At 42.4% G+C, this 25,252-nt stretch overlaps 1 protein-coding gene across 8 annotated transcripts in view; it reads left to right on the forward strand.

Moving 5' to 3' along the window:
• The window catches only part of SYTL4 (synaptotagmin like 4), a 169,523-nt gene extending 145,415 nt beyond the window's left edge, over positions 1 to 24,108 (forward strand). For 4 of the 8 annotated variants that reach the window (XM_067023651.1, XM_067023653.1, XM_067023650.1 and 1 more), the window contains 12 exons: positions 6,256 to 6,357; positions 6,792 to 6,867; positions 7,208 to 7,298; positions 7,411 to 7,514; positions 8,027 to 8,122; positions 10,144 to 10,322; positions 10,616 to 10,718; positions 11,245 to 11,406; positions 15,288 to 15,396; positions 19,161 to 19,260; positions 20,018 to 20,226; positions 22,427 to 24,108. In XM_067023651.1, coding sequence (XP_066879752.1) covers positions 6,256 to 6,357; positions 6,792 to 6,867; positions 7,208 to 7,298; positions 7,411 to 7,514; positions 8,027 to 8,122; positions 10,144 to 10,322; positions 10,616 to 10,718; positions 11,245 to 11,406; positions 15,288 to 15,396; positions 19,161 to 19,260; positions 20,018 to 20,226; positions 22,427 to 22,575 — 1,480 coding nt within the window. In that variant the 3' untranslated portion in view covers positions 22,576 to 24,108. The remainder of the gene's footprint in view (positions 1 to 6,255; positions 6,358 to 6,791; positions 6,868 to 7,207; positions 7,299 to 7,410; positions 7,515 to 8,026; positions 8,123 to 10,143; positions 10,323 to 10,615; positions 10,719 to 11,244; positions 11,407 to 15,287; positions 15,397 to 19,160; positions 19,261 to 20,017; positions 20,227 to 22,426) is intronic. The other 4 variants (XR_010838691.1, XR_010838692.1, XM_067023654.1 and 1 more) reach the window with 2 other exon arrangements.
• Positions 24,109 to 25,252: the final 1,144 nt, after the last annotated feature.

Consider the following 25,252-nt stretch of genomic DNA (forward strand, 5'->3'; position numbering starts at 1 on the left):
TCTTGGGACCCTTGATGGTGGCAGCAGTCTGTGCCCATCTCTGGGGTCTGAGATGGCAGTGGTGGTTCATGCCCACCCCTGGAGCTTGTATAGGCAGTGCCTTGCTGCTTGAGAGTTTGTGCTCGGAGAAAGAAGATCCTATGCTGAGCTCACCCCTCTCCTAGCTCACCCCCCAACAATGGTGCCTTGCCTCTCCGGAGCAGGCCCATGCTTATTCCTGTATTCCCTTGATTGTGGCACACCACACCTTAGCCCCCTCAGGCTGTCTCCACGCAGCCAACCCCAGTCCTCTCCCTGGATATGACCTCCGAAGCCCAAGGCTCAGCACCCAGCCCCCACCTGCCCCAGTGGCTGAGTGTCTCAGGCTGGAGAGTGCCAGATGGTGGCACTGACCTTCTGTGCAGGTCTCTCTCCGCTTTGCCTTCCATAAACCAGTTGTTGCACTCTCCTCTGAGTATCTGAAGCTCCCCATCTGTCCTGGCTTGATCTCCCCACCAGTGAGGGGACTTACCAGTGTGTGGAAACCTTTCCTCTTTTGCAGCTCCTTCCCAGGGGCACAGGTCCCATCCCTATTCCTTTCTTTCTTTTTTTTCTTTTATCCTACCCCATTACATGGAGATTTTCTTGCCCTTTTGGAAGTCTGAGGTCTTCTGCCAGTGTTCAGTAGATGTTCTGTGAGAATCGTTCCACATGTAGATGTATTTTTGATGTATTTGTGGGAGGAGGTGAGCTGTACTTCCTACTCCTCCGCCATCTTGATCCAATCCCCTGACCATACCAATTTTTGATGAGGATATAGAGCAACTGGAATTCTCATACAGTGCTGGTAGGAATGTACAATGGTGCAACCACTTTGAAAGACAGTTTAGTAGTGTCTTAAGTTAAATGTGCACGTACCTGTGAGTCAGCCTTTAAATTTCTAGGTATTTACTCAAGAGAAGCAAAAGAATATGTCCTAAAAGGTATACAGATTGCCAACAAACACATGAAAGAATGCTCAACATCATTAATCATTAGAGAAATGCAAATCAAAACTACGATGAGATATCATCTCACACCAGTTAGAATGGCCATCATCAAAAAGTCTACAAACAATAAATGCTGGAGAGGGTGTGGAGGAAAGGGAACCCTCCTACACTGTTGGTGGGAATGTAAATTGATACAGCCACTATGGAGAACAGTATAGGGGTTCCTTAAAAAACTAAAAATAGAGCTACCATATGACCCAGCAATCCCACTACTGGGCATATACCCTGAGAAAACCATAATTCAAAAAGAGTCATGTACCACAATGTTCATTGCAGCTCTATTTACAATAGCCAGGACATGGAAGCAACCTAAGAGCCCATCAACAGATGAATAGATAAAGAAGATGTGGCACATATATACAATGGAATATTACTCAGCCATAAAAAGAAACGAGATTGAGTTATTTGTGGTGAGGTGGATGGGCCTAGAGTCTGTCATACAGAGTGAAGTAAGTCAGAAAGAGAAAAACAAATATGATACCCTAACACATATATATGGAATCTAAAAGAAAAAAAAGGTTTTGAAGAACCTAGGGGCAGGACAGGAGTAAAGATACAGATGTAGAGAATGGACTTGAGGACATAGGGAGGGGGAAGGGTAAGCTGGGACAAAGTGAGAGAGTGGCATGGACATATATACACTACCAAATATAAAACCAATAGCTAGTGGGAAGCAGCCGCATGGCACAGGGAGGGTAGCTCTGTGCTTTGTGACCACCTAGAGTGGTGGGATATGGAGGGTGGGAGGGAGACACAAGAGGGAGGGTATTTGGGGATATATGTATATGTATAACTGATTCACTTTTTTATAAAGCAGAAACTCACACACCATTGTAAAGCAATTATACTCCAATAAAGGTCTTAAAAAACTGTATTAGAAAAAAAATAAAAGAGTATATCCATACAAAGATTTGTACTTGAATGTTCTTAGTGGCTTTATTTGTGATTACCAAAACCTAGAGACAACCCCAGTGTCTATCAACAGGTGAAGGGATAAACTGTGCTTTGTTTATACAGTGGAATACTACTCAGCAGTGGAAAGGAATGGACCACTGATACATGCAACAACATGGATGAATCTCAAAATAATCATGCTGAGTGAAAGAAGCCAAACAAAAAAGAGGACATACTGTATGATTCTGTTTATGTAAAATTCTAGAAAAAGCAAGCTAAATTTCAGTGACAACAGATCAGCACTTACTTGGAGATGGGGTGAGGAGGGAGAGGTGCATTATGAAGTGGCAGAAGGAAACTTTGGGGAGTGATAGATATGTTCGATAGCTTAATTGTGGTGATGGTTTCACCAGTGTATACATATGTCAAAACTCATCAAACTGCACACTTAAACGTGCAGTTTATTTATGTCAGTTATAACTCAAGGTGCAAATGGGAAAAAATGACAGAAAAATATAACATTGACATCTTTCCATGTCAGCACCAAGGGTCTGCCTCATTCTTTTTGCTCTCTGTATGGTGTTTCATTGTATATATGTACTGTGATTTTATCCACACAGCCTTGGGTGGGTGACTCATCTGTTTTAGTTGATGAGGCCCCCTTTTTTCCTTTGCGGATAAGGTTGGCTTTTATTTCCTGGACCTGATTAACACATCTGGCATCATTGGTCAGGATGTAATTTCTGAAGCCCATTGCTTCTGGCTGTCTATGATCTCTTGTCTCATTGGGCTCAGAAGTCTCTTATTTATCCTAAACGTGGAAACAGATTAAGTGGCCATAAATGATCTTTTCCATAAAATTATGGAGCCTCAGAGATAATCTAATTCAACCCCCTTATTTTTACAGAAAAGAAAGCAGGATAAGTGATTTACCTGAGATCATACAGATAGTTAGAGCCCAGGACTCCCATCTCGTAGTCTATTTTTCTACTGCACAGATGTCATATAATTGCTTTTTTGCCCTACGGTGGTTGGTATCAGCTTTGGATCAGTACGTATTAATCTTTAGGAAAAAATACAAGCAGAAACACTCTCCATGGGCCATTATTAAACCACCTCTCTAGAGGAATGGTTCTGCTTTAGGTTCTTTATTCTTTGCAGCAAATGGGGAAAAAGAATGGTTCTAAAGTAAAAATGAAGTCAAACTCCCTGCTGTGTCTTCATCTATAAAGCTAATGCATCTCTCAAGAAATGACCGCTGTTTCACCTCTGGCATGCCTTAGGATTTCAACCCCAGCTGTCTGTTTTCATAAAGCTATCTCAAACATCATGTTATGTAAACTTGGAAAGTTTAGTCTCTACTGCCTAAGATGTTATACATTTTGGTTACTTCATTCTTTGCTCATTTGTTATTTGTTCCTTCATTTGTTTGATAAATGTCTATGAATGCCTACTATTTTCCAGGCACTGTTTTAGACAGTGGGATACACTGGTGAAGACAACAAAGTCCGTTCCTTGAGGAGCTTAGATTTGGGAGTGGGGGACACAGACAATAAGGGAATAATCAAGTAAATATATTGTATATCAGATGTTGACAAGTGCTATGGAGAAAAATGAAGTAGATTAAAGGGAGGGAGTGCCAGGAAAGCATATGTGTATATAAGCTGTTTTATCTAGGCCAGCAGGGGAAAAGTCTTAATAATAAGACGACATTTGAGAGAAGACAGGAAGCAAAGAGGCACAAACCCTTAGAGTATCTGGGGGAAAGAGATACTTTCTAGGCAGAGAAAGCAGCAGGTATAAAGACCCTAAGGTGAGTTTGTGTTTGGCACGTGTGAGCCATCTGGAACTGGTGAACAAGTGGGGAGGGTAGGGGATAAAGACAGAGGTGAGGTGAGAAGCAGATCATGTAAGATATTGTTGGCACTTGTAAGGACTCTGTCTTTTACTCTGAGTGAGAAGGAGGGCTCTGAGTGACAGGATATTATTTTTTCTCTTTTTAAATTGGGGTAAAATTTACATAACATGAGATTAATCATTTTAACAGTTTTAAAGTATACAATTCAGTAGCTTTTAGTACTTTCAGAATGTTGTACAACCATCACTACTGTCTAATTTCAGAACATTTTCATCACTCCAAAAAGAAACCCTGTGCCCATTAAGTAGTCACTCTCCATTTCCCTCAGCCCCTAATCTGCTTTCTGTCTCTATAGATTTGCCTATTCTGGACATTTCCTGTAAATGGAATCATACAGAATGTGGCCATTTGTGTTTGGCATTTCACTTAGCATAATATTTTCAAGGTTCATCCATGTTATAGCATGTGTTAGAACTTCATTCCTTTTTATTGTCAATAATATTTCATTATATGGCTGTACCACATTTCCTTTTTCTGTTCATCTGTTGATGGACATTTGGACTGTTTCCACCTGTTAGCTATTGTGAATAATGCTGCTATGAACATTTGTGTACAAGTTATTGTGTGGACATGTGTTTTCAGTTCTCTTGGGTAGACACCTATGAGTGGAATTGCTGGGTTGTGTGGTAATTCTGTATTGGGGATTTATATATATATATATATATATATATATATATATATATATGATTTATTGCTGTTTGGCTGCATTGCAAGGCAATGCAATCCTGCATTGCAAGATCTTAGTTCCCTGACCAGGGATTGAACCCAAGCCCCTGGCAGTGGAAGTGCAGAGTCCTAACCACTGGACCACCAGGGAATTCCCTGGATTTATATTTTTAAAACTCATTTTGGCTGCTATGTTGAGGATAGATTGTATGAGGACAAGGGCAGAAGTAGGGAGTTCAGTTAAGAGGCTATTGCAACCATCCAGGAGCTAGGTGACGGTGGTTTAGACCAGAGTAATGGCAGTGGAGGGGGAGAGAACTGGTCATATTCTAGATATACTTTGAAGATAGAGCCAAGAGGATTTGCTAACGCATTGGATACGTATTTTGAGAGAACAAGCAGAGTCAAGGGTGATTCTTAAGATTTTTGACCTGAAAAATGAAAGGACAGAGTTGCCATTTGATGAAATTGAGGGAAGAGTAGGTTTGGGGGAGGATTAGGGCTTTGGTTTTGGACTTGCTGTGTTTGAGACATCCCAGCAGAGATGTCAAGTAGGATGTTGGAAATAGAAGTCTGGCATTTGAGTAAGAGAGAAATTTGGGAATTGTTAGTTTATAGAGCATATTTAAAGCCACGAGAATAGATGAGATCATTTAGGGATAATTCTAGATAGTGAAGAGAAGAAGCCCAAGGAATAAGCATGGACACAATCCAAAGATTAGAGGTCTAGGAGGTGAGGAGAGACCAGCAAAGGAGATTGAGAAGGAACAGCCAGAGAGGTCAGAGGACCAGGAGAGTATGGTGTCCTGGAGGAAATTACTTGAGACACTTCAGGAAGAATGATTTTTTTTCCTTTTCGTGTTCTCACAAATTCCTTGAGGTAAGGGGTCCAGTAATTGCGTCCTTCCCTTTAGAGATGAGGACTGCTGTTTTAAGTGCCCAGGGTCATCCTTCATTAAGCTGAAAAGGAATTCTGGTCTTCTGAATAATATCTTCAAAGCATACTATTTATTTATATATACACTTTATGCCCCACTGAGGGCATTTAGTCAAAAATTCAGTCAAAAATAATTGAGTGCCCACTCTATGCTAGTCTTCTAGGCATTGGGAACGCAGCAGTGAACAAAATATGTGGTCACTGATCTCCTGGAACTTACTCTAATGGAGGAGAAAGACATTAAAAATCATTTGTTTAAATTATTGAACAAATTAAATAATTTATATAAAAGACATAAAAAGTTACGCATATGATGACTGCTACTAAAGCATCAGGGTGCTTTAGGAGCATATAGGAAGGTTACTAATCCAGACTTGGGGTGGGGGCATGGTCAGAGAGATCTCCAGGAACTGACATATAAGGAGAGACCAGAAGAAGCAATAGATTTAGCCAGAAGTTTCAAGTAAATAAGAAAAATGGCCATTGTGGCCATCCCAGGAAGAGAAAAGAGGGAAGAAGAGCTTTGGCACATTCAGGGAACCAAAAGAGCTTCATCATTCTGGAATGTAAAGTATAAGGAGAAGTGGAGGGTGAAAGATGAGTCTGCAGACGTGAGCAGGGGTCAACTCATAAGGATTTTCTTGCCATGCTAAGGAGTTTGAACTCAATCCCAAGAGCAATGGGGAACCACTGAGCAGTTTTAAAAGCATACTCAGCTCTTAGAAAGATCACTTAGGCTACCATTGTGAAAGGTTGGAAGGAAGCCTGCCTCCTGGCAAGAGAGCCCAGTTGGCTCTTGGTTTTTATTCTAGTGTGCCATTTGAAGTCCCCAAGCTGAAAAGTGGAAAGAGTGCCCTGGAGGCTGAGAGTGAGAGTCTGGATAGCTACATGGCTGACTCGGATAGCACGTCCAGGTGAGATGCCCCCAGTCCCTGCTGCTCTGCTCAGCCAAGCTCCCATTTTGTTCTCTAGCGCCAGGGTGTGGGAATCCACTGCCTTCAGTGTTCCTGACTTTTGTCCTCAGCAAGGCAAATGAAGTATTTTCTCTGACGTTGCCACAAGTCTTCCAGTAGCACTTCTACTGTTGGCTCTGAGCACAGCGTTCTGGAACATGCTAACTTCCACAGGCTGCTGCACCTTGAAGAACAGATGCTGCTATCCCTTAGGCATGGGGGTGTGACTGTTTGTGTTTGTACAGAGTTGCTTATCTAATCGTCTGCATGCCTTCAAAGTAAATCAGATGTGAAGTGCCTCAAGCCAGTGGCTCTCTTTCCATAGAGCTTGGGTCCCTAGACAGAAGGGGAAGGGGAGAAGGTGATTTTATTATAGCTTCTGTATCTGCCTCCAGGAGAGACTCTCTGGATAAATTTGGCCTCTTTCCAGAATGGAAGAAGATGTCTGCCCCCAAATCTCAAGTAGAAAAGGTAAGCTTTATTTATTGGTTGGTTGATCTCTGTCTCTCTTTTGTCTGTCTTTGTCTGTGTATGTATCTCTTTCTTTTCCCTTCCTCGGGGAGAATTTAAATCAAGAGTTCAAACAAACAAATTTTAGTTCAGATTCCCTTGGGAGCATTTTCTAAGGTTTTGGTTGAAACATGTGAGAAGATAGGTTTTATACAATTTCCTAGGATTAAATTAAAGTCCTAAGATTAAATTAATCTTTAAGTTTGTCATAGTTTAGTGAAAATCTGAGCCTTCTTCCTTATTCCACACTTCCACCTACTCAACTGTCTTTTTCCATTTCCTTGCCCTTATCTTTTCCTAGGAAGCTCAGCCTGGGGGTCAAAATGTGGTATCTGTGGACGAGGGTGAAATGATATTCAAGAAGAACACCAGAAAAATCCTCAGGCCTTCAGGTAGCTGGTTTCCCTTCATGGCCTTTTGAGATTGAAGTTCTGAGTACTTGGTGGGTTATTCGTATGGAAAAGAGTAGGTTTCTTTTGATTTGGTTTTCGGCCTTCCACTCAGAGTACACTAAATCTGTGATTGATCTTCGCCCGGAAGATGTGGGGCATGAAAGTGGCTCCTTGGGAGACAGAAGCAAATCTGTCCCAGGTCTCAGTGTGGATATGGTAAGTACCCTTGTATTTCACTTGGTCACTATATGAAATTTTATGTATCTAAAGTTGACTTTACTGCCTGATACTCTCAATTCACCTGTTTAATTCTTTAGGAAAATGTAACATGAATCTTGATTTCCCCCTCAATTTCTAAAGTAAATCTGGTTGCTGAATTGCTTAAAGAAAAAGACTATCTTTCACTGTCTCTTTTATTTTCTAAACATTGCTTGATATATGGTTGGGGGCTCAAATAAATACTTATCTTGAATATAATGTAAAGAGATGGCTGGGTTGGGGCAGTCAAATGAGAAAGAGATATTCCTATCTTATTATTTTGTGATTTGAGAAGGGTAGTTGGAATATAGTTTGGAAGCCTGAAATGGGGAAACATAAAGGTAAGTATGTACGTGTGCATATGACAGCTCAGAGCTTATCAACAATTATGGCCCCTACTAAAGGAAAGATATTCATCTTTGAACTTTTTCTTATTTTTATTAACTCTGAATCTATATTTATTTTTCAAGGAAGAGGAAGAGGAAGAAGAAGAAGACATTGACCACCTGGTGAAGTTGCATCGTCAGAAGCTAGCCAGAAGCAGCATGCGAAGTGGCTCTTCCATGGTAGGTTCTATTAGTTCTGTGGCTATGGACATGTTGGGATACCAGGAAGGATGGAAGTGCTTCCCCAGAGCAGTATCAGGACCTGGGGAAATTCTCTTAGTCACTCTTTCTAGGTAAGTGAGATGCATTTGTTTGTTCCTTTCCTCAGTTTAGACCATAGTTGCTTAGTGCACGGTTAGGTGGCTTTCTCAGCCTCTGCCCTGGAGATTCTTAAATCAGGTAGTTAGAGCTAGAGATGTTCACCATAGCTTTGTGAACAGTAACCCATAACTTCTCCCTTAAAAAGGTACCCAGGCCATGAAGTGAGCAAGATCAGGTTTCTTCATCAGAGCATGTACCAAGTCTCACATTCAAGGGCAGTGAGTGCCATGAGAAGGGCCTTGGCAGGGTTAATTGGAATCAGGATATGATTAAGGAACAACAGCATCAATCAGAATCATGAAGTTAAAGGGACATTTAAGAATCAGGGCCTAGTTCTGTCATAAGTGTGAAGATTGATGTTTAGGGGAAACAGAATCAGAAAGCAGGGTGATTAGATGGTCCCACTCACACATAGGAAGAGAACGGTGGGCTTGCAGAGTCAATTATTACCTGAGAGGAAGGTATCTTTTCACCTCTGTTGGGGTTTTCCCCCCAATTCTGATGCAATCACTTTTCTCTATAGGTCTTGAGAGACATAATGTGGATAAAAGAAACTCACAGATAATTAAGGCCCCTTGTTTTAATTAGTAACTGACCCCTTCTAGCCAGCATTGTAGCATATATAACATACACCAAAATCGGACTGAGCTGTGTCTTACCTCTACTTCTTGCCCACCCTCTGGGGCAGTTGAAAATTAACAATAAAATGTGTAAAAAGAGGGGAGAAGAGCATCTTGGAGCCTAGGTGAGCCATGAGCTGATTGATGAACCTGAGCAGTTGTGTATGTGCTCTTAGCTGTCTCTTATACTCTGGGTACAAGACGACTGGCAGTACTGGCTGGTTGGTTTCAGGGGGCTTTTGTTTTCTTCATTGACTGTGGCTTTTTTTTTTTTTTTTTTTTTTTGCGGTACGCAGGCCTCTCACTGCTGTGGCCTCTCCCGTTGCGGAGCACAGGCTCCGGACATGCAGGCTCAGCGGCCATGGATCACAGGCCTAGCCGCTCCACGGCATGTGGGATCTTCCCAGACTGGGACACGAACCCGTGTGCCCTGCATCGGCAGGCAGACTCTCCACCACTGCGCCACCAGGGAAGCCCCGACTGTGGCTTTTTCATGAGGGAAAATGTTAGCAATGTGGCAGGGGGAGTGTGCCTTCGCCAGATGTTTGTGGGTGCTTTATCTTTTTTTGTTTGGTTGGTTTTTTGTTTGGTTTGGTTTTGTTTTTTGCCATGCCACATGGCATATAGGATCTTAGTTCTCCCACCAGGGATTGAACACATGCCCTCTGCATTGAAAGCACGGAGTCTTAACCACTGGACCACCAGGGAAGTCCCTGTTTGTTTTTTTCTTCCCGTTTTATTGAGATATAACTGACATACAGCACTGTATAAGTTTAAGGTATACAGCATAATGATTTGACTTACATATATCATGAAAAGGTTACTGCAATAAGTTTAGTGAACATCCATCATCTTATATAGATACAAAATTAAAGAAATAGAAAAAAATTTTCCTTGTGATGAGGATTCTTAGTATTTACTCTCTTAACAACTTTCATATATAACACACAGCAGTGATAATTGTATTTATCATGTTACACATTATATCCCTAGTACTTATATATCCTATAACTGGAAGTTCATACCTTTTGACCACTTTCATACAATTCCTCCTCTCCTGACCCCTTGCCTCTTATAACCACAAATCTGATCTCTTTTTGAGTTTTGTTTGTTTGTTTGTTTGTGTTCGAAGTGTAATTGACCTACAACACTATGTTTGTTCCTGTTACACAACATAATGATTTGATAGTTCTGTAAATTTCAAAACGATCACCATGGTAAGTCTAGTTACCATCTGCCATGTGGGTGCTTTATCTTCAGAGTACGATTGGCAGCATGATGAGCATTTATAGCGAAGCTGGAGATTTCGGGAACATCTTTGTGACTGGCAAGATTTCCTTTTCCCTGAAGTATGAGCAGCAAACACAGGCTCTGGTCATTCACGTGAAGGAGTGCCACCATCTGGCCTATGCTGACGAAGCCAAGAAGCGCTCGAACCCGTGAGTGCTTCTGGACCCTGTGCATTGCTTGGAGATGATCAGACCCCAGCATCTCTCTGGGCACCCTTGAACCGAGGCTCTCACTTCCTGGGCAGACAGGGAGGTGTGATTGAGAGTGGTTAGGGGAAATGTGAGAAAAGGACCAGAATTGGGAAAATGCAAGAATGGCAGGTCTAAGAGGGCTCGATGTGACATTTTCATTTCATCATGGCATATGTATATGGAGAAGAAGAAAGTAAGGAATGGGCTTCCAAAAAGAGAGCAAATTACTCAGTATTCTCCTTGGTTTTTAGATATGTGAAGACTTATCTTCTGCCTGACAAATCCCGCCAAGGAAAAAGAAAAACCAGCATCAAGTGGGACACCATTAATCCACTATATGATGAGATCCTTAAAGTAAGTATCTAGAGCCCGAGAGGGTATGAGAATTTGTTCTGTCTTGTGTGCTAAGCTGTAGCTATTCCTCTGCTATGTGAGTGGTCGACATGGTTTTCAGTGTCCATGTCTGTGTTTGAGAATATGCTATGGGCATCTGTTCACGTCCTGACCTCCCAGAGAAGAGAACAAAGCTGATCTGACTTTCTTGGATTATTGTGAAGTTGGAGGTCCACATGGCCACAAATCTCATTTTAAAGAGTCATTTTCGATCAGGAGTCTCCCTGGCAGTTCTTTTGGAATATTCCAGTGTTCTCTCCCCCACTGAAGGAAAAATTCATGTTCCAGGTCCTCTGATGGAGTATGGTAGGTTTTTGTGAAACGGGGTAAGTGGAGGCTTTGAGGGAAGAAACTCAAAGTTCTTAGGGACTAAAGTGATTTGATATTCAGGACTATGGACTTTGAGTATGGTTGCTCAGATTTTGGAGTAATCATTTTCTGAGGAATTACCGTGAACTAATCATCTTGGGCTTCTTTCTTTTCACAGTATGAGATCCCAGAATCTCTCCTGGCCCAGAGGACTTTGCAGTTCTCGGTTTGGCATCATGGTCGTTTTGGCAGAAACACTTTCCTTGGAGAGGCAGAGGTCCAGATGGATTCCTGGAAGCTTGATAAAAAACTGGATCATTGCCTCCCTTTACATGGAAAGGTAGTCTGCTTTAACAACTCCTTACAGAGTTTGGATCTGAGGTAGAATTGCCTGCAGTGACTTCTGCTGGGACAGTTTTGAATGCAGTCTGTGGAGTTCTAGCGCACCCTGCTGGGGTTACTGAGTTTAACAGTAATTTCAGATGCACTTGGATGGCGAGTGTGAGTAATCTCTTCTGTCTAGGCCAGATGAAGATGAAGCCATGGTTTTCCTTTGAAGTCTTTCATATGTGTGCCAACCTTTGCCTCCTGATCTTCCAGAGTCTGGGCGTATCCTAACATCCTAACTTGCGCCTCTTCTCCAAGCTAACTTTTTGGGTGTATCTTAATCTGCACTGGTTTTCCAAACTACCCTTTTCACTAAAGAAGTGGGAAGTAAAGCAATTCACAGAGTTCCACTTGCTGTGCTCTTGGTCACACAAGCCAGGGACAGTTTTACTTTGGAGATGGCATCTCGGGTGAGAGTGTGGCAGTGTGCATAATAGTACCTGGGATCTGAGTGCAGACCTGGATTTGAATCCAGGCCCTGTGATTTACCAGCTAGGTAAATCACCTAACTTAAAGGTAACTTACAGGACTTCCCTCGTGGTCCAGTGGGTAAGACTCCATGCTCCCAATTCATGGGGCCTGGGTTTGATCCTGGTCAGGGGACTAGATCCCATATGCATACCGCAGCTAAGCGGTTACCTGCTGCAACTAAGGGTCTGCATGCCACAACTATGAGCCTGTATGTCACAACTAAAAGATCCCACATGCTGCAGTGAAGATCCTGAGTGCCACAACTAAGACCCAGTGCAGCCTAAATAAATAAATAAATATTTAAGAAAAAAAAGAAAAAGATAACTTAGGTAAGTCACCTAACTTCTGTGGGCCTTAGTTCCTTCACCTATAAAATGGAAATGATAATAATATTCCTCTTCTGCAGGATCATATACAGAGTACCAATCAGTGCCTGGCACATAAAAGACATTCAATAGGTTACTGTCACTCTGGTTAAGATGAAATGCTAAAACACAGTTAGGACTTCTTGATTATCAGAACTGTTCAATGGCAAGATTCTTCTGTAAAACTTTTTTTACACTAGCATTTTCAATGCTAAAAATAGTACATGTTACATAGAATGCCTTTGGAAAGATGGACATGAAACTAGTAGTAGTGGCTGCCTCTAGGAAGAGAGACTGAGGTGGGAGGGTTTAGTTTTCTCTATATGCCCTTTTATAACGTTTGAACTTTTTATCAGGTCTACATATGTTGCTTATCAAGAACATTAAGTATAAAAGGATTTATGTGCATGATTCAAAATTAAAACAACATGGAAGTATATAAAAAGAAAAGTAGGATATTTCCATTCCCTAGAAATACTACTGTTATCAACTACTTAGATATCTTTATAGAAATTTTGTATTAAGAAGCACAGATATATATACATATGGATTTACATTTTTCCTTTTTACACAAATGGGCTCTTATCATTGTGTATATATATCTTGATTTTTCATTTAACAATTTGTCATTTACCATGGACATTTTTCTATGCCATCACTTACAGATTTATCTCATTTTAACTGCTGGATAGTATTCTTCATATACCTATATTATAATTTATTTACAATGCCCCCACCAATGGGTATTTAACTTGTTTGCCTCTTTTTTTGCTATTAAAACTATGCTATAATATTTCTTGGTCTTATTTTGTGAGTGTAACTGTAGTAGAAATTTCTGGTGGTGAAATTGCTGAGTCAAAGGAAATGTACATCCAGTATTTTGATAGCTACTGCCCTCCAAAAAATAGTAACCATATTAAAAATGTCCCTAGGAAAGCAGTTATCACCAAACTATAGCATATTATTAGAAATTTAGAATTTCTGAAGCATTTGGCATGTAAGATATTCTCTCTGGGGCCTACAGTTGATATAATTATATTGGAAATGTCACTGTAAGCCATCATGAACTACTGCCAATAAAAAATGACTTACATAAAAAAAAACCTGCACTAAAATGGAGCTGTTTGCTCTTTGCAATTATTTTGAGCCAGAATGAAAATATGCTACTGACACTAATATGCCAATTATGCCAATTTCCAGCTAAGGCTAAACTCCAATTTTTAGAGTCCACTGAAATTCACAATCTAGAGACTAATAAATTGTGTAGACATTTTATAAACAACAAAAAGACCACTCCAGTATTACATATCTATTTTAACTGAAAACATTCTATATTTATTGTCTCTGATTTTTCTTTTTTTGCCCTAGTGATCTGTTTGCTCCCATTCAGTTTTCTCTTCCTGTCATCCACCTCCCTATTCTTCTGTGTCTCTCCCATATACTACACTTCTGTGCATTCTGGGTATGTGGTACATTTTTCCAAACCAGTGGGGATTATACCTTCCTTGCATTGCCATGCTCAGAGTTGAGGCCTTAGGTTAGAGGAGCCCCAGTGAACACGGGCAGTGAAAGAGCATCTCTGATCTGCACCAGCTCATGCTCTGGGTACCAAGGCATAAGGGACAGAGCCACGCTGAGAGAGCCAGTAGAGTGAAGCAGCCCTGCTGCCCACGGCCACTTGCTGCTCATCCCAGATATCCACTCATTCACTCTTGTGTTCATTCAGGAAATATTTGTGGAGCACCTACTATGTGCCAGGTACATTGCTAAGTGTTGGGCATACTAGGATGAACAACAACAAAAAGGCTTGATTCCTGTCCTGGCATTTAGATTCTAGTGGTAGAGGCAGTCATGAATCAAAAGTAACCTAAACAAATGTAAAATTAAAAATTGTGGCATATTCAAATCCTTGTAACAGAGTTTCACCTAGCCCTCAAATCTTTGCAAGCTCTCTTTTAAAAAAGACTTTTTATCTTTGAAAATCATACAAGTGATACATGCCTTTCTCATTAAAAAGACACTATAGATACAGACAGAGTAAAAAGTGAAAGCCCTCTTTCCTTTCCCCATTCTACTCCCCTCCTTAGAAGATACAGGTGTTAATTATGTCTGTATATTTCTGGGTTTTTCTATACAGTGTTGTATAGTGCTTAAAACCATGGATTCTGGAACCAGTCTGTCTGAATTTGAATCCTGGCTCTGCCAATTACTGGGTGACCTTGGTCAAGTTGCTTAACTTCTCTGTTCCTCTGTTTCATAATCTGTAAAATGGGGATAATTGTACTCATGTCATTGGGACTATCTTGAGGATTAAACAAAATGATATAATTAAAATACTATAACAGTACCTGGCACATAGTAAGTACTATATGAGTGATAATGATAATAATCATTATTTACATGCATACATATTTACATATACAAATATGAATATGTTTTAATATAAGTGGGATGCTTTTTCTGCATCTTGCCTTGTTGACTTAACAGTACATCTTGGATATCTTTCTCTGTCAGTGTGTAGAGATTCACTGCATCCTTTTTGATGATTGCACACCATATGCCATACTATGGCATTAAAATCACTCATTTAACCTTTCCTATATTGATTGGCATTTAGGTTGTTTCCACTTGGGGCTATCACTAACAATGTTGGTAGCAAGATTCTTCGTCATGGTGTCAGTCCCCTGTCAGTTTGTATGGCAACCTTGCTGGCAGACCTTTGAGAGTATTTGGAATCTAGTAATGGTATCCCCAAAGTAGCAAAATAGTAGGCATTGCGGAAGACTCTTTGTTAGTTCTTCTGAAGCTCCTTTGGAAGAAACTGCCTTAGAATCCTGTGGCTGCCATGGCCTAGGGATCGTGGATGGTATTCATAAGGAGAAGGATCCTTTTATGCTGTGAAACTGTTCTTGGGGGTAATTTTAGAATCTTCTCAGTGAGAGGTCTCAACAACTCCTGAACAGCCCAGCTTTACCTATTGGGTTTCCTTGTGTTTCAGATCAGTGCTGAGTCCTCGACTGGCTTGCCATCACACAAAGGCGAGTTGGTGGTTTCATTGAAATACATCCCAGCCTCCAAACTCCCTGTTGGAGGTAACCGGAAAAAGAGTGAGTTTTCTTTGGGGCCCTGGATTTAGCTCTTAGTTTTCTGCACAAGATCTGTGTGAGGTGGTGCTGGCTAGTGGCTAGCACTATTGGAGAGACCAGATTACGATGCATACTGGATCATTTTCTAGGGAAGATTCCTTTGCTAAGTAAGCCATTTCTGTTTTTCAACCAGAAGGGAATGCCTTAAGAGTTGGATCCCCGGGGCTTCCCTGGTGGTGCAGTGGTTGGGAGTCCGCCTGCCGATGCAGGGGACGCGGGTTCGTGCCCAGGTCTGGGAGGATCCCACATGCCGCGGAGCGGCTGGGCCTGTGAGCCATGGCCGCTGAACCTGCTCGTCTGGAGCCTGTGCTCTGCAACGGGAGAGGCCGCGGAGCCTGTGCTCCCCAACGGGAGAGGCCGCGGCAGTGAGAGGCCCGCGTACCGCAAAAACAAACAAACAAACAAAAAACAGTTGGATCCCCCTTTTTTTTAACATCTTTATTGGAGTATAATTGCTTTACAATGGTGTGTTAGTTTCTGCTTTACAACAAAGTGAATCAGTTATACATATACGTATGTTCCCATATCTCTTCCCTCTTGCATCTCCCTCCCTCCCACTCTCCCTATCCCACCCCTCTAGGTGGTCACAAACCACTGAGCTTATCTCCCTGTGCCATGAGGCTGCTTCCCACTAGCTATCCACCCTATGTTTGGTAGTGTATATATGTCCATGCCACTCTCTCACTTTGTCACAGCTTACCCTACCCGCTCCCCATATCCTCAAGTCCATGCTCTAGTAGGTCTATGTTTTGTTCCTGTCCTACCCCTAGGCTCTTCATGACGTTTTTTTTCTTAGATTCCATATATATGTGTTAGCATATGGTATTTGTTTTTCTCCTTTTGACTTACTTCACTCTGTATGACAGACTCCAGGTCCATCCACCTCACTACAAATAACTCAATTTCGTTTCTTTTTATGGCTGAGTAATATTCCATTGTATATATATGCCACATCTTCTTTATCCATTCATCTGTTGGTGGACACTTAGGTTGCTTCCATGTCCTGGCTATAGTAAAGAGAACTGCAATGAACATTTTGGTACGTGACTCTTTTTGAATTATGGGTTTCTCAGGGTATATGCCCAGTAGTGGGATTGCTGGGTCGTATGGTAGTTGTATTTGTAGTTTTTTTTAAGGAACCTCCATACTGTTCTCCATAGTGACTATCAATTTACATTCCCACCAACAGTGCAAGAATGTTCCCTTTTCTCCACACCCTCTCCAGCATTTATTGTTTCTAGAGTTTTTGATGATGGCCAATCTGGCCGGTGTGAGATGATATCTCATTGTAGTTTTGATTTGCATTTCTCTAATGATTAATGATGTTGAGCATTCTTTCATGTGTTTGTTGGCAATCTGTATATCTTCTTTGGAGAATGTCTATTTAGGTCTTCTTCCCATTTTTGAATTGGGTTCTTTGTTTTTTTGTTATTGAGCTGCATGAGTTGCTTATAAATTTTGGAGATTAATCCTTTGTCAGTTGCTTCATTTGCAACTATTTTCTCCCATTCTGAGGGTTGTCTTTTGGTCTTGTTTATGCTTTCCTTTGCTGTGCAAAAGCTTTTAAGTTTCATTAGGTCCCATTTGTTTATTTTTGTTTTTATTTCCATTTCTCTAGGAGGTGGGTCAAAAAGGATCTTGCTGTGATTTATGTCATAGAGTGTTCTGCCTATGTTTTCCTCTAAGAGTTTGATAGTGTCTGGCCTTACCTTTAGGTCTTTAATCCATTTTGAGTTTATTTTTGTGTATGGTGTTAGGGTGTGTTCTAATTTCATACTTTTACATGTACCTGTCCAGTTTTCCCAGCACCACTTACTGAAGAGGCTGTCTTTTCACCACTGTATATTCTTTTTTTTTTTTTTTTTTTTTTTTGTGGTACGTGGGCCTCCCACCGCTGCGGCCTCTCCTGCTGTGGAGCACAGGCTCCGGACACGCAGGCCCAGCAGCCACGGCCCACGGGCCCAGCCGCTCAGCAGTACGTGGGATCCTCCCGGACCGGGGCACGAACCCACGTCCCCTGCATCGGCAGGCGGACTCCCAACCACTGCGCCACCAGGGAAGCCCTGTTTTTGTTTTTATGTTGTTGTTTTGTTTTGTTTTTGATGCCATTAAACTAACTTGGTCTTGGTCCAGCTCTGACAGGCTACTAAGAGGTCAGAACAGAACAGAAACTTCAGGACTGAGAGAGGGTGGCTGGAAAGGGTGGTGGATAAGTATAAGGGACAGGAAGTTGAAGGCTGAAGAAGAGTAAATCAACACACCAGGCATTGTGCTAGTGACTATGGATATGTAGGTGAATAAGACGTGATATTTGCCCTCCCTTGCACAGTTTATTTTAGAAAGAAAGACAGTCATCTGCTAAAAGAACACAGATAAGGGTGTGATGAATTCTGTCTGGTTATATTTGGGAGAGTTTTAAACAGGAAGTAATGATGATAGTGGACTTAAGACTTCACCAGGCAGAAAAGGAAGAGGATGGGGTGAGAAGAGCATTACCAGAAGAGGAGATAGCATGAGCAAAGTTTTGAAAAAGGCATGGTAAATGGGTGGTTGTATGTGAGTGTGAGGCAGTGAACTTCTTAGGTGAGTGGGGCTGGAGTTATGGTATATAGATGTGGAAGTGGGGCTGGAATTGTTGATGAGGCTTCAGCCTAGCTTAAAAGGGCCATGAATGTAATGGTAAGGAGTTGAACTTGACACTTTGGCAATGAGAAGCCAAGTTCTTAAAAAGTTACCTGCAGCAAAGTCTAATCTATAGGATTTGGGGAAGTCAGTGAGATCCCCAAGGAGGGTGTGCAGGATAACTAGAGAAGAGAGGCAAGGATAGAACCAGAGGGAACACTTTAAAGAATGAAGATGAGAAGAGAAGCCAGTGTGAGGTGGAGGCTTATCAGGGGAGAGCAATGCCGGGAGAGAGCTTGAAGAAGGGAGCGCGTGTTGTCAACAGTATTGAAATACCACTGGCATGTCGGGCCCAATGAGAAGACACAGCTCATCGGCATTAGATTACATTTTCAGTGGATCAGTGGAAGCAGAAGCCAGATTTCACTAGAAACTAGGTTGAGTGAATGAGGCAAAGAAGTAGAGGCTGTGAGTGTGGACTCTTTTTTTCCAGTATAATAGATGGTGAAAGAAAGGAGAACCAGGGAGGACAGCTTGAAAAGGAGATAAGGTTGAAGGGAAATTTACTTTTAAAAGGATTTTTTTAAAATCAGAGGTGAGATTAGCCTATATTTAGACTGAGAGGATGGGACCGGTAGAAAATGAGATATTAAAAATGGGAGGTGGGGATTGAAATTGATGATGCCTGATGAGTCTTGTTGACGTGGGGATGGGATCCAGAACACAAGTGGAGGAGTTCCCTTTTTGCAATCATTCAGCAAACATGAGGCAACTTTATTTCTCTATGCCTCAATTTTCTTATCTGTAAAATGAGGAGAATGATAGTATATATCTCATATGGTTGTTTTGAGGAATAAATGCTTAATGTTGAATCAGGCACATAACCAGTTTTCAATAAGCCTTTGTCGCTATTGTTATGACTTGAGCGCCTATTTCTCGCGGTTAGGCACTGTGCTAGGTACTGAGAATACAAGGCAGGTGTGGTCCACTTATCATAGAAGTTGCTGTCTTCAGGAACAAGGAGAGGAAGTGCTATGTAGATAAAGCTTGGGAGAAATGTGGAGGTATCGGAACTCACTTGCTATGTCTGACATCCCTTCCAGGTACAGGTGGGGAAGGGGGAGAGCTCCAGGTGTGGATCAAAGAAGCCAAGAGTCTGACGGCCGCCAAATCAGGAGGGACTTCAGACAGCTTTGTGAAGGGGTGAGTCCCTGGACCAGCACCAAACTAACCAGTTTCAGGACATGAGAGTTAAGAGAGGAACCCAATTTAACCTTTCTCTGTAGATATTATCCCTGTGTGTCCTGCCACCTCCAGCAACCAACTTGTTCCTGAAATTAGGTAATGGCACAACCTCCACTACCATGTTGGCACTGGTCTGAACTCAGTTTGGGCTGGGCTGTAGTGTTGATTTCCAAAAAGGAGGGTGGTAGCCAGTTGGGTCTGACTTTTCCTTTGTTATAGATTTATGCTCTTATTAATCCTGAATAAAAATCTGTGTTCCCTGACTGTCAAGACCTGGGTACTCAGGACTTTGTTCCCCACAATATTTATGCAATGACAGCTTTCCCCAAGTTACAGCTCAACCTACTGACTTAAGTTCTCTAGCAAATCATGTCTGGCTATGCCTATGCTTATTACTGTTGTTTTTATTAAACAGGACTTTGCCCAATAGAAGTGGAACCAAGTATTCAAAACCCATTTTTGATGGCGTATAGGCAGTAGCTCCCTAATAATATTGTATTAATTTTCTCTCCAGGTAAAAGGAATTGAATCGGGTGAATGATCTAGTGGAGGTGGTAGGAACTATGCTTCAGCAGATTCAAAGGAGGGAGAGTGTGTCCTCGGATCTGAGTGTTGACTCACCTTCCTGGGCTAGGCCTGTGGGAGGGGAAAGGGGAATTTAGATAGATATTGCCAGCTTTGAGTAGGTTGTTGATTCCTCCGCACCCTCTGCCAGATACCTCCTTCCCATGAGGAACAAGGCCAGTAAGCGTAAAACTCCTGTGATGAAGAAGACCCTGAATCCCCACTACAACCATACATTTGTCTACAATGGTGTGAAGCTGGAAGATCTCCAACACATGTGCCTGGAACTGACTGTGTGGGACCGGGAGCCCCTGGCCAGCAATGACTTCCTGGGCGGGGTCAGGCTGGGTGTTGGCACTGGTGAGAGCCTCTCCCCCACCCTCACTGTCTTCAAGGCCTCTTAGATATTTCACTCTGAATAGACCCATCCCCCTCCCTACACAGCTCCACTATGTCAGGAGTTGTCTTCTTTCAGTTAACATTCAGCCAGTGTTTACTGAGGGCCTATTATGTGCAGGGCTGGGGGGAGGCTGAGCTCCTGCACTTTCATGTGTACAGGTAAATGGGACCCTGATTGCCAGGAATGCCATCATCTTCCCACCAAAAACATATAAAAACCTACATATATCTGTACCTCTGATTTCCACCTTCCATCCTGTTACATGAAAGAAGGGTCCTTCCTAGCGAGGGCCAAGCTCTTTCCAAGTGTTCTAGATCACACCCTCTCCTTCTCAGTGACCTTACTTCTGGAATCTCCTATCTCTCCTGTCTGATCAGTTTTATTCTCTCTACCTCCCTATTGGAGGAGAAAGTACATATACTCTGGCATTTCCAGTCTTAATAAACAAACAAACCTTCCCTTGACCCCACGTCTCCCCTCTGATTTCTTAAAAAGAGTGGTTTCCATGGCCTCAGCTCTCCTTTAGTCTAAATCCACTGTGATCTGACTTCTGTCCCACCACTCCACTGAGTAACTGCTTATGCCAAAATTTTGTTTTCATCATCCTAGAATTTTCATGCTATTTAGCATAGCTGATCACTCCCTTTTTCTTTCTTTTTTTTTTGGCTATACATGGGCCTCTCACTGTTGTGGCCTCTCCCTTTGCGGAGCACAGGCTCAGCGGCCATGGCTCACGGGCCCAGCCACTCCGCGGCATGTGGGATCTTCCCGGACCAGGGCACGAACCCGTGTCTCCTGCATCGGCAGGCGGATTCTCAACCACTGCGCCACCAGGGAAGCCCAATACTTTGCTTCTCTTGACACCACACTTTTCTTTGGGACATCCTCATTCTCTACCCAAACTCTAAATATGGGTGCTCTCAAGGCTTAGTCTTGAATTCTCCTTTCTTTCTCTACAGTCTCTACATTCCCGTGGCTGTAAATATTACTTGTATATTAATAATTCATACAAAGCATTTAACACAAAGCATCTAGAATGATGTTCTTACAAATGTAAGACAGTTCATGTCAGTCCCCTACTTAAAACACTTCAGGGCCTCCTACTGCACTTAGAAAGCAATCCAAAGTTCTCACCATGCCAATAGGCCCCTGTACCTAGACCTCTGTTCCTTTATGATCCATCATATAGTACTGCTTGCTCACTATGCTCCAAACACAATGACCTGCTTTCTGTTCTCTAAGTATACCAAGCTTCTCCCCACTTCATAACCTCTGCAATTAGTTCTCCCTCTGTCTGGGAAGGCTGGTTCCTTCCAGTCCTTCAGCTCCTGACTATATGTCTCCTTCTCAGAGGGGCCCTCAGATCACTTAATCTAAGCGAGGCCTTGATCTAGGCACTACAAATCACCCTGTTTATTTGCTTCATGACACTTACCTCACTATCTGGAATACCCTTGTTGATTTACTTGTGTATTTTCTGTCTTCTCTATTCAAATGTAAGCTGCCTGTGGGCAGGACTTTTTCTGCTTTTTTCACTACTGTATCTCCAGAGCCTGGAAGAGTGCTTGGTATACAGTAGGCACTTGATAAATGTTTGTCGAATGAATGAATATACAAGAGAATAGAAATGAGGCCCCATATGATCTGAACTTCAAGCCTGGAGTCTACAGCCAGAAAATAAAGGTGTTCAGCTTCCTTCCTTCCTTCCTTCCTTCCTTCCTTCCTTCCTTCCTTCCTTCCTTCCTTCCTTCCTTCCTTCCTTCCTCCCTTCCTCCCTCCCTCCCTCCCTCCTTCCTTCCCTCTTTCCTTCCTCCCTCTCCCCCCTCTCTTCCTCCCTCCCTCCCCTCCCCTCCCTTCCCTTGTCAAGTTGGCAATAACAGAAGGACTATAGCTGTAACAGCCTTAGAATAAGAATTCTCGAGCTACCATGTGCTGTTTCGAGTCTCATTTCATCAACTTTAAGTCTCTTGATGCAATCTCAAGAGCACAGAAATAGCTGTGCAACATCAACAGGGAGCCATTCTCAGACCGCTGTCCCCATCAGCCCATCTTCATAGCACACTGTCTTTTATGGGGTGCTACCCTTAATGCATAACCCATATTTCTCAATAGACTGAGGAATGGGGTCCCTGTTCAGCCTCCTCTGGTGTTTCTCCTTAGGGATCAGTAATGGGGAAGTGGTGGACTGGATGGACTCGACTGGGGAAGAAGTAAGCTTATGGCAGAAGATGCGACAGTACCCAGGGTCTTGGGCAGAAGGGACTCTGCAGCTCCGTTCCTCGATGGCCAAGCAGAAGCTGGGCTTGTGAGCCCCTATCCTTCTCTGCAGGTCCAGCCCTGTCTAGGGAAATTCAGAGGAAGCGAAGAAACCAAGGGTGAAGATTTATAATTTAGTGTGTGTGTATGTATATGTGTGTGTGTGTGATATATGTATGTGTATAAACATGTATTTCTACAAATCTCATTATGCTAGAGTGATGTAGACTTCTATCCCTTTTTAAAGCAGGCTGGAAAATAAGCGTCTCTTCAAAATGTTTTTATTTGTGCATAAACTACTATATATTTTCAGAGTCCATGTTTCTTATATCTTTATGAGATTTAATTAACTTATCTTTTAAAACAACTTTTTATCACCTGTCTTGCTATCCTGGTTCCTCCTTCCCCAGGAAGCCCCAGCTGCCTTTGGCACTCATACTGGTCTGTGTTTCAAGGTGTGCCTGGTCTGAGGCCAAGGCTCTGGGAAGCAGGGGTGGGTTACAGAAGATGGGGTGGAAGACAGAAGATGGGAGAGAGGTGAGTAGGTCCATCCTCTTCTCCAATTTATGCTTTTAACTCCATTTCTACCTTGACACATTTCTGGAACTTGGCTTTTAACTCTTCTTGTTTGTAGCAGTTTCCACCTTGCTTGGGTCAAATGGTTTTCTTGGAAATGCTAAGAAAATGTCTAAGTTGCTTCCAGTTCTGAACACCTTCCCTATACTTTTGGGGAACCCTTATAACAGAGCTGCTTTAGAAGAGCACTTTAATTAGATAATGGCCTTTGGACTGGGTCATGGGCATGCCCAGTAAGGGCTTCTCATTGGTCCCTGAGGACCAGTGACTGAGTGTCTCCCAGCCCATGCTGAATTCTTTGCATTTTAAACTGATACAGCGGTTGTTAAAGAGCTCCTAATTTCTCTAATGAAAGACAAGACATCTTCACTCTCACGTACCACACTTTTTTTAGCGTTTGTGTCTGCCATATGTTACCACCCAGAATAGGGTCTACATACTGTTATGTCAGCCAGAATGGCCACGTATGGTCTAAACCAGTCCAGTGTTTCTCCAGGCCGGGCACTGTTAGTGTCCAAGAGAGTGTGTTCAGAGAATCTCCCAGGTTTTCTGACTTCCTTCTTGAAGTGGTTTCACTTCCTATTTTTTTCTCTTGTTTCCTAAAGTTGACCTAGATGTAATCTGGGTGTGGTGGGTTGAGACCTTTCTAAGAAGGGTCTAGCGATCTAAGGTTCATTTCCTGAAACTCACTGTGCCAAACTGACCTTCTTATTCTCACAGTTTTATCTTCACAAAGTCATTTGTAAAAGGAGTCTGTACCGGAGAAGAAATCCCTTTCAGTAGAGTTGGCTGCTAGCGGACTCTCCTATAAAGCTACTGGATTGAAAGTGGCCACTGCAGTTTCTTTTGTATGTGTGGAGTGAACGGAAGAGTGTTTTAAAAAGGTTTATTCGGTGTGGATTGATATTGTAATGGAAGGCATAATTTGGGATCCTGGACTGTCACTTGCTCCTTTGTTCTCCACCCCCTGAAATGTGTGTGTGCTTCAATAAAGCTTTCTTCCTTGTCAAGCGTTTGCATTTGTTAGTCTTATAGATGCTTTCATCTCTGATGTCCTGACTTACTATTGTTGCTCTTCATATGGCTTGAAGGATAAGAACCAAAGTGACAAATGCCCTTCCCTAACCATACAGTGCTCATTTGAAGAAAATTTCCCTGTCCCCACATTGGTGCCTGATACCTCTGCCGAGCTCTGATCCATTGACCTCTGTGTTTGGTATTGAGGGAGAGAATGAGAACCCATCTTAAAAGTGCTAACACTTTTCTTTCTCTCTCTAAAGTACCAAGGGAAACTCCTCCTTTACCTGTGTAGCCACCCCCATCCCACGTCTGCAGCTGCAGGAAGGAGAGAAAAGTGCACAGGGAAGGGAAGACATCCCCTGCTGTTTCTTTCTGGATCCTTCACCTTCTCTAGGAGGTAGGGCCTTTTCCTTCACTCCTACTACCACTATTTAGTTTTCAGAGATAAATAACCCAGATACCAAGTAACCCATCTCAGAAATGAGGCTCTGGGTTTCTAGGTAGAGCCCAAGTGATTTTTGACCCCTTGTATAAAAGGCTATTAAAATATATTGAATGCCTTTTGTGTACAAAGCTTTCTGCTAGGCATATATTATTTCCTTCATTTCTCCAAGCACTTTATGAAGTAGGAAACCTTCCCTTTTTACAGGTGAGGAAAGTCAAGCCCACTATCATGCATAAAGTTGGGAAGTCAATCAAGGTCTGACTCTACAGGACCATGCTGCCTCCTGTAAGGCATGGGCCAAGATTCAAAGAAAGTGCTGACTCCTCTCTTCTAAAATATCTCAAAGAAATAAGTTTCATTTACAGGGTAGGACAATCAGAATGCTTTGGATGTTACCTAGTCAGCTGACTGATGGAATAGCTTGTATAGGGGGGAGGGGGCAGGGGAAGGGAAGGAGGGGGGAAAGGAGGAGCATTCGGGGCAGGAAGGGGCAGAGAGAGAAACACAAAAACAGGTAGTACAGGGTTGGGTCAGGCTAGCCCCTTTGAGTCTGGCTGTCAGACTGATCGCACTGCTGTCTGTCTCTTTCCCCTGTTTTAGGAGTTGGGATTTCCTGACTCATACTCCTGACTTTACTCATAGCCGTAAAACTTGACCGAAAGAAAGCAAGATTGATTTGTCTTGACTAC

This window comes from Kogia breviceps, chromosome X (assembly GCF_026419965.1).
Source record: "Kogia breviceps isolate mKogBre1 chromosome X, mKogBre1 haplotype 1, whole genome shotgun sequence".
Classification (NCBI taxonomy): domain Eukaryota; kingdom Metazoa; phylum Chordata; class Mammalia; order Artiodactyla; family Physeteridae; genus Kogia; species Kogia breviceps.